The following is an 11,333-nucleotide window of genomic DNA, read 5'->3' as shown; positions in this document are numbered from 1 at the left end:
GAAATCTGACACCGGTGTTTTCCACAAGGGTTGATTATTTTAGAAAAAAATCAATGCAATTATTTAGATTTACCTGATATCGATTATGTCGAACAGCATAGTGAAGCGCACTCATTCCTTCGTCATCAACATCATTCAACATCTCCATGACAACGGAGCGCTCGGTGTGTTCAACTGAGGCAGAATACAATTTTTCTATTGCTCATTTCTCAATACGGAATTCTTTCAAAAACTTGCAAGAATGTTTAACGATATTAATCTACAGGGTCATCTAGTGCAAACTCCCAGGGAGTCAGAGATTTGTCGTATCCATGGAAACAGTAGCGTGCAAAATGCAGTCATGTCACATGTACCAATGCAAACAAATATCTCAACATAACTCTACAGCTAAAGAGTTCCGTATCAAATTGAACTTTGTTACTAAGTTTGTTTTCGCTTCGTTAGAAATGAAGTTAATGCTTGCACCAAGCCTAACAAAGCAGAATTACATGTTACGTTATTTTCCGGTAATTAGACAATGAATATTGCGCCGGTGAATTAAACAATTAGCACGCATTACTTTTTTTTGATTTCCCTAGACACTTGAGTTCAATTTACATCTGTTGTTTGGGCGGATATTTTAATTTTCACGTTCGCGATTCGGCGCTACTGAATTAATGTGTGCAGGGAGGATGGCGCTCCCGTTGAGTCTCACTCAGGTATAATATCTCTCAGGTATAATGTCACTCAGGTGTAATGTCACTCAGGTGAAATGTCGTTCAGGTGTTACAATGGTAGACTAGAACTAGATGCTTTCAGATGTCCAATCATTTCATTAACCTACCTAAGTCACGGACCCGTTGAGAGAGGTAGCCAGATTATATAAGACTAAACCTAACACGATTGGGTTATATATATATATATATATATATATATATATATATATATATATATATATATATATATATATATATATATATATATATATATATATATATATATATATATATATCCCATTTGAAGGAAGGGAATTAACTCGCAAACACAAACCCTAACAACGCCACTAATCCCAAAAACCTACCAGCTTGGCACAAGATCTGTATCACTCTTGTATGGCCTTGTTCCGATGCTAGCATTAAAGGGGTCATCATGCGCGCGCACCTGGCTCTTGGGTTTGCGCCGCGGTGAAGCTTTGTGGTCAAACATTAAAATTTCATCAATATGTTTTCTATACTGTGATTTATTTTGTAACCATTCAAATAAATATTACATCCATTAAAATAGCATTGATTTTTGTTAGTTATCGCAGGGGTCAAACATAAAGGTAACCCAAGTGAAACAAACGTTGGTGGTGTAGGCTACTCAATAGCTAGACACACATCTCAATGATGTACTCGCTAGCCAGACACACATCTCAATGATGTACACACCAGACACACATCTCAATGATGTACTCACCAGACACACATCTCAATGATGTACTAAACAGCTACACATCTCAATGATGTACTCACCAGACACACATCTCAATGATGTACTCACCAGACACACATCTCAATGATGTACTAAACAGCTACACATCTCAATGATGTACTCACCAGACACACATCTCAATGATGTATTCACCAGACACACATCTCAATGATGTACTCACCAGACAAACATCTCAATGATGTCCACACTAGGTAGACACACATCTCAATGATGTACTCAGTAGCTAGACACACATCTCAATGATGTACTCACCAGACACACATCTCAATGATGTACTCAGTAGCTAGACATACATCTCAATGATGTACTCACCAGACACACATCTCAATGATGTACTCACCAGACACACATCTCAATGATGTACACACCAGACACACATCTCAATGATGTACTCACAAGACACACATCTCAATGATGTACTCACCAGACACACATCTCAATGATGTACCAACCAAACACATATCTCAATGATGTACTCACCAGACACACATCTCAATGATGTACTCACCAGACACACATCTCAATGATGTACCAACCAAACACACATCTCAATGATGTACTCACCAGACACACATCTCAATGATGTACTCACCAACCAAACACACATATCAATGATGTACACACCAGACACACATCTCAACGATGTACACACCAAAAAAACACCTCAATGATGTACACACTAGCTAGACACACATCTCAATGATGTACTCACCAGACACACATCTCAATGATGTACTCACCAGACACACATCTCAATGATGTACTCACCAACCAAACACACATCTCAATGATGTACTCACCAGACACACATCTCAATGATGTACTCACCAGACACACATCTCAATGATGTACTCACCAGACACACATCTCAATGATGTACTCACCAGACACACATCTCAATGATGTACTCACCAGACACACATCTCAATGATGTACTCACCAAACACACATCTCAATGATGTACACACCAGCTAAACAAACATCTCAATGATGTACTCACCAGACACACATCTCAATGATGTACTCACCAACCAAACACACATCTCAATGATGTACTCACCAGACACACATCTCAATGATGTACTCACCAGACACACATCTCAATGATGTACTCACTAGCTAGACACACATCTCAATGATGTACTCACTAGACACACCTCTCAATGATGTACTTACTAGCTAGACACACATCTCAATGATGTACTCACCAGACACATATCTCAATGATGTACTCACCAGACACACATCTCAATGATGTACACACCAGACACACATCTCAATGATGTACTCACTAGCTAGACACACATCTCAATGATGTACTCACCAGACATATATCTCAATGATGTACTCACTAGACACACATCTCAATGATGTACTCATCAGACACACATCTCAATGATGTACTCACCAGACATATATCTCAATGATGTACTCACCAGACACATATCTCAATGATGTACACACCAGACACACATCTCAATGATGTACTCACTAGCTAGACACACATCTCAATGATGTACTCACCAGACATATATCTCAATGATGTACTCACTAGACACACATCTCAATGATGTACTCATCAGACACACATCTCAATGATGTACTCACCAGACACATATCTCAATGATGTACACACCAGACACACATCTCAATGATGTACTCACTAGCTAGACACACATCTCAATGATGTACTCACCAGACACACATCTCAATGATGTACTCACCAGACACATATCTCAATGATGTACACACCAGACACACATCTCAATGATGTACTCACTAGCTAGACACACATCTCAATGATGTACTCATCAGACACACATCTCAATGATGTACTCACCAGACACACATCTCAATGATGTACTCACCAGACACACATCTCAATGATGTACACACCAGACACACATCTAAATGATGTACTCACTAGCTAGACACACATCTCAATGATGTACTCACCAGACACACATCTCAATGATGTACACACTAGCTAGACACAAATCTCAATGATGTACTCATCAGACACACATCTCAATGATGTACTCACCAACCAAACACATCTCAATGATGTACTCACCAGACACACATCTCAATGATGTACTCACCAACCAAACACATCTCAATGATGTACTCACCAACCAAACAAACATCTCAATGATGTACTCACCAAACACACATCTCAATGATGTACTCACCAGATACACATCTCAATGATGTACTCACCAGACACACATCTCAATGATGTACTCACCAGACACACATCTCAATGATGTACTCACCAAACACACATCTCAATGATGTACTCACCAGATACACATCTCAATGATGTACTCACCAGATACACATCTCAATGATGTACTCACCAACCAAACACACATGTCAATGATGTACTTACCGGACACACATCTCAATGATGTACTTACCGGACACACATCTCAATGATGTACTCACCAGACACACATCTCAATGATGTACTCACCAGACACACATCTCAATGATGTACTCACCAGACACATATCTCAATGATGTACTCACCAGACACACATCTCAATGATGTACTCACCAACCAAACACATCTCAATGATGTACTCACCAACCAAACACACATCTCAATGATGTACTCACCAACCAAACACACATCTCAATGATGTACTCACCAGACACACATCTCAATGATGTACTCACCAACCAAACACACATCTCAATGATGTACTCACCAGACACACATCTCAATGATGTACTCACCAGCTAGACACACATCTCAATTATGTACTAACCAGCTAGACACACATCTCAATGATGTACTCACCAGACACACATCTCAATGATGTACTCACTAGACACACACCTCAATGATGTACTCACCAGACACACACACATCTCAATGATGTACTCACCAGACACACATCTCAATGATGTAATACTAGCTAGACACACATCTCAATGATGTACTCACTAGCTAGACACACATCTCAATGATGTACTCACCAGACACACATCTCAATGATGTACTCACCAGACACACATCTCAATGATGTACTCACCAGACACACATCTCAATGATGTACTCACCAGACACACATCTCAATGATGTACTCACCAAACACACATCTCAATGATGTACTCACCAGACACACATCTCAATGATGTACTCACCAGACACACGTCTCAATTATGTACTCACTAGCTAGACACACATCTCAATGATGTACTCACCAGACACACATCTCAATGATGTACTCACCAGACACACATCTCAATGATGTACTCACCAGACACACATCTCAATGATGTAATCACCAACCAGACACACATCTCAATGATGTACTCACCAAACACACATCTCAATGATGTACTCACCAGACACACATCTCAATGATGTACACACCAGACACACATCTCAATGATGTACTCACCAAACACACATCTCAATGATGTACTCACTAGACACACATCTCAATGATGTACTCACCAAACACACATCTCAATGATGTACCAACCAAACACATATCTCAATGATGTACTCACTAGCTAGACACACATCTCAATGATGTACTCACTAGACACACATCTCAATGATGTACTCATCAGACACACATCTCAATGATGTACTCACCAGACACACATCTCAATGATGTACTCACCAAACAAACATCTCAATGATGTACCCACCAAACACACATCTCAATGATGTACACACTAGCTAGACACACGTCTCAATTATGTACTCACCAGACACACATCTCAATGATGTACTCACCAACCAAACACACATCTCAATGATCTACTCACCAGACACACATCTTAATGATGTACACACTAGCTAGACACACATCTCAATAATGTACTCACCAGACACACATCTCAATGATGTACTCACCAAACACACATCTCAATGATGTACTCACCAGACACACATCTCAATGATGTACTCACCAGACACACATCTCAATGATGTACACACTAGCTAGACACACATCTCAATGATGTACTTACCAACCAGACACACATCTCAATAATACTCACCAAACACACATCTCAATGATGTACTCACTAGCTAGACACACATCTCAATGATGTACTCACCAGACACACATCTCAATGATGTACTCACCAGACACACATCTCAATGATGTACTCACCAGACACACATCTCAATGATGTACTCACCAGACACACATCTCAATGATGTACTCACTAGCTAGACACACATCTCAATGATGTACTCACCAGACACACATCTCAATGATGTACTCACCAGACACACATCTCAATGATGTACTCACCAAACACACATCTTAATGAAGTACCAACCAAACACATATCTCAATGATGTACACACTAGCTAGACACACATCTCAATGATGTACTCACCAGACACACATCTCAATGATGTACTCACCAGACACACATCTCAATGATGTACACACTAGCTAGACACACATCTCAATGATGTACTCGCTAGCTAGACACACATCTCAATGATGTACTCACCAGACACACATCTCAATGATGTACTCACCAGACACACATCTCAATGATGTACTCACCAGACACACATCTCAATGATGTACTCACCAGACACACATCTCAATGATGTACTCACCAGACACACATCTCAATGATGTACACACTAGCTAGACACACATCTCAATAATGTACTCACCAGACACACATCTCAATGATGTACTCACCAAACACACATCTCAATGATGTACTCACCAGACACACATCTCAATGATGTACTCACCAGACACACATCTCAATGATGTACACACTAGCTAGACACACATCTCAATGATGTACTTACCAACCAGACACACATCTCAATAATACTCACCAAACACACATCTCAATGATGTACTCACTAGCTAGACACACATCTCAATGATGTACTCACCAGACACACATCTCAATGATGTACTCACCAGACACACATCTCAATGATGTACTCACCAGACACACATCTCAATGATGTACTCACCAGACACACATCTCAATGATGTACTCACTAGCTAGACACACATCTCAATGATGTACTCACCAGACACACATCTCAATGATGTACTCACCAGACACACATCTCAATGATGTACTCACCAAACACACATCTTAATGATGTACCAACCAAACACATATCTCAATGATGTACACACTAGCTAGACACACATCTCAATGATGTACTCACCAGACACACATCTCAATGATGTACTCACCAGACACACATCTCAATGATGTACACACTAGCTAGACACACATCTCAATGATGTACTCGCTAGCTAGACACACATCTCAATGATGTACTCACCAGACACACATCTCAATGATGTACTCACCAGACACACATCTCAATGATGTACTCACCAGACACACATCTCAATGATGTACTCACCAGACACACATCTCAATGATGTACTCACCAGACACACATCTCAATGATGTACACACTAGCTAGACACACATCTCAATGATGTACTCGCTAGCTAGACACACATCTCAATGATGTACTCACTAGCTAAACACACATCTCAATGATGTACTCACCAGACACACATCTCAATGATGTACTCACCAGACACACATCTCAATGATGTACTCACCAAACACACATCTCAATGATGTACTCACCAGACACACATCTCAATGATGTACTCACCAGACACACATCTCAATGATGTACTCACCAGACACACATCTCAATGATGTACTCACCAGACACACATCTCAATGATGTACTCACCAGACACACATCTCAATGATGTACACACTAGCTAGACACACATCTCAATGATGTACTCGCTAGCTAGACACACATCTCAATGATGTACTCACTAGCTAAACACACATCTCAATGATGTACTCACCAGACAAACATCTCAATGATGTACTCACCAGACACACATCTCAATTATGTACTCACCAACCAAACACACATCTCAATGATGTACTCACCAACCAGACACACATCTCAATGATGTACTCACCAGACACACATCTCAATGATGTACTCACCAACCAGACACACATCTCAATGATGTACTCACTAGCTAGACACACATCTCAATGATGTACTCACCAGACACACATCTCAATGATGTACTCACCAGACACACATCTCAATGATGTACTCACCAGACACACATCTCAATGATGTACTCACCAAACACACATCTTAATGATGTACTCACCAGACACACATCTCAATGATGTACTCACCAGACACACATCTCAATGATGTACTCACCAGACACACATCTCAATGATGTACTCACCAGACACACATCTCAATGATGTACTCACCAGACACACATCTCAATGATGTACTCACCAGACAAACATCTCAATGATGTACTCACCAGACACACATCTCAATGATGTACTCACCAGACACACATCTCAATGATGTAATCACCAACCAGACACACATCTCAATGATGTACTCACCAGACACACATCTCAATGATGTACTCACCAGACACACATCTCAATGATGTACTCACCAGACACACATCTCAATGATGTACTCACCAAACACACATCTCAATGATGTACTCACCAGACACACATCTTAATGATGTACTCACCAGACACACATCTCAATGATGTACTCACTAGCTAAACACACATCTCAATGATGTACTTACCGGACACACATCTCAATGATGTACTCACTAGCTAAACACACATCTCAATGATGTACTTACCGGACACACATCTCAATGATGTACTCACCAGACACACATCTCAATGATGTAGTCACCAAACACACATCTCAATGATGTACTCACCAACCAAACACACATCTCAATGATGTACTCACCAACCAAACACACATCTCAATGATGTACTCACCAACCAAACACACATCTCGTCATTCCCGAATTCAGCTGCACTGTGCAGGGGAGTGAACCCCGAAAATGACTTTGAGTGAATTGGCGGTGGGTGCACGTCAAACAACAGCTGTGGTAAAACATCAAGTATATTTTGGACTAAAAAAAAAGTAAAGAGTACATTCTATTTTATAATTAAAACTAACAGTACCATTAATAATGTAAATAACCAACAATTCATGGAACGGAGTGGTTTAGCGGTAGAGAGCTGGACTGCTAACCAGTCTCGAGTTCGAATCCGGGTTCAAATCAGTAGACCTTCCCTGAATCCACCCAACTCTGATGGGTACCTAACTTACGTTAGGGAAAGTAAAGGCGGCTGGGCATAGTGCTGACCACACTATCTCTTCATATACCGAGGTCACAGAAACCAGTGAACTCTACTTCACTTGCCCCATAGACCGTTAGGTTTGAAAAGGGAACTTTACTTTACTTTTATAAATAACATTTCTCTGTGCCATTTACAATTAGTTCAATAATAAACAATCAGTAGCGTCACAAGGCGGGCATAGGGGTGCATTACACACCGGGTGACACTATTTTGGAGGTGACACCAAATTTTTTTAAAAATCGTAAAATTTACTGACAAAACAATGTTATCTATTAAGAATAATAAAATAGTGGAAGGAGAGGGGTGATACCAAACCTATAGTGTTAAATTGCTCGAAGGGGTGTAGTGCCCCCCTCCCCTTTAGTTACGGCGCCGGGTGACACCCGCCCTAGTGACGCCGCTGCAAACGATTCAACTATATTATGTGCCATTTACCTACCTGTGCGGCTTGGGCCGTGGAGTGCATGGCTATCGTGTGCAGCACATTTCCGTCCAGTGACACGTTGGTGTGCTGGTCAGCACCGTACTTGAGCAACACTTTGATTACGTCATAGCCGCGGTGACGACACGCTATTTGCAGAGCGGTGTTTTTCTTAGCGTTCAGTATGCTGACGTCTGGGGAGTATCGGCAGGAACCAGATGGGCACGACCGTTGAACATTCATCATGGCAGCTAACGTAGGTTCATGTAGGTTTTTTGGGACTGATCATAACCCCTTACACCGTGAATGGAGTACTGATCATAGCCCCACTACCCAGTGACTATATTAATCATAGCCCCACTAGTCAGTGACTAGAGTACTATTCATATCCCCTACCCAGTGACTATACAGGTCATTGCCCCCCCCCCCCACTCAGTGACTAGAGCACTGGTTATAGCCCCCCCCCCCACCCAGTGAATAGAGCACTGGTCATAGCCCCCCCCCCTACCCAGTGACTAGAGTACTGGCCATATCCCCCTACCCAGTGACTAGAGCACTGGTCATAGCCCCCCCCCCTACTCAGTGACTAGTGTACTGGTCATAGCCCCCCCCCCTACCCAGTGACTAGAGCACTGATCATAGCCCCCTACCCAGTGACTAGAGTACCCCCACCTTCCAACTATGGTGTCGCCTTACCTGCGCCGTACCCCACGAGAACCTCTACAGCTTCTGTTCTGTTGTACCTGGCGGCAAGGTGCAGGGCGGTGACACCCGTCTCATCAAGGTGGTGCACCAGCTTCTTAGGGTCCGGATGTTTTTCTAGAACCTCTCTTAGCTCACCAACGCTCCCTTCTCTGATGGCCTGCTCGAACAATATTTCGATAGTTAGTTAGAACCTTTTTTCAGCACACACACATCGTTTAGCTCTTTCTCTGTGTCCGAAAACTTTTAAAGTTGTTTTCGGGAATTTTAGACTCATCCCTGTTCGACTTTTCGAGGACCGAGTTAACACTGTTCATGTTCAATGTCCATGACTAAATGACACTGGTCAAGTTCAAGACACATATATGCCTTGTTTGATATTTGACTTTTATTATTCTGTAAAATATTTTATTTTACCGAAAAAAAATTGCGTAAACTGTTAGCTTTAGTACTGAATGACTGAAAAAAGGTATGGATTGAGGAGACCCCCCCTCCCCTTGCAAACGCAGGTGGATTCTTACAGCGTGACACACTCGTAGGGTACAGCATCAAATATTGAAACTGGAGTGAAATTAGGATCTTGTCCAGAGAAGCCCACCAAAATATCAACCATCGCAGCCAAAAAAGAATATAGAAAAGAGGAAAATAAACTTGTAGATATTATTGAAAAGGGTGAAATTGGGACGTCATTAATAATTTGCATGAAAAGGTCCGTATTTTGGTAGCTTTAGGCCTAGCCCTACACGCACGTTTAAATATTCAAATGTCTGGACTTCAGAAGTGGGTCAAAGTAGCGGGACTTAACTTTTCACACGTGCGCTTTTTGCATCAGTTGCGGGGCTTATTTGGGCAAGATACAAAAAAATTAAATGACGCGACAAAATTTACCACTTATAAAAGGAATGGGGTAAAATTGATATAGCCCAAAATGTAGGGTTGTACCCCCCCACTTAACCAGTAATGATGTAACATGGCAGCTGATGAAGTTGCACCCACCTGCATTAGTATCTTGTGTATCAAGTTCTTGTCCATCTTGGTCGTGTTTTGACGCAGCAACTTGTCATGTTGAGGGGAGTTAGTCTGAGACGGCATTGTGTTACAGGCGACCGACAAACCTCCGCAATTTTTTTTTATTTTATAGAATAAAGTTTGATTGAATTATTGCATTCATAATTTGAATTATAAGTACGTAGATCTAACACCAAAAATCCTGAGTTAAATTTCTAAAAATTGCCAATTTTCGCGATTATATTATTTCTACCACAAATACAACGCAAACCAAAATCCACACGTAACGTAAGGCACGAGTTAATCCTCTGCACGAATAAATGAAGCCACAGCCACTCTAAGCGAGTGGACTAACAAAATAAAACGCTAATGGAAAACTAGCAGTAAATGGATGTGACTTTAATTTAAAAAATCGATTACAATGATAGACAACATTTTTTTTAGAGTGCAGGTGTTGCAGGATTAACTGATTGTTCACAAATAAAAGCTGCTATACAGATATTTGCAGAGT

General features: G+C 41.1%; 1 protein-coding gene across 1 annotated transcript; it reads right to left on the bottom strand.

The window, feature by feature from the left end:
- Positions 1–34: 34 nt before the first annotated feature.
- Positions 35–10,906, bottom strand: LOC131946913 (ankyrin-1). The gene is made up of 6 exons (XM_059307922.1): positions 10,811–10,906; positions 9,809–9,974; positions 9,131–9,306; positions 8,323–8,430; positions 1,061–1,169; positions 35–174 (listed from the first exon to the last, which is right to left on the bottom strand). The coding sequence occupies exons 1-6, from the start codon at positions 10,904–10,906 to the stop codon at positions 35–37; spliced, it is 795 nt and encodes a 264-aa protein (XP_059163905.1).
- Positions 10,907–11,333: the final 427 nt, after the last annotated feature.

This window comes from Physella acuta, unplaced genomic scaffold, assembly GCF_028476545.2.
Source record: "Physella acuta isolate Inbredline_101_S28 unplaced genomic scaffold, ASM2847654v3 ptg000575l, whole genome shotgun sequence".
NCBI classification, from domain to species: domain Eukaryota; kingdom Metazoa; phylum Mollusca; class Gastropoda; family Physidae; genus Physella; species Physella acuta.
This window is presented reverse-complemented; position numbering and strand designations above follow the sequence as displayed.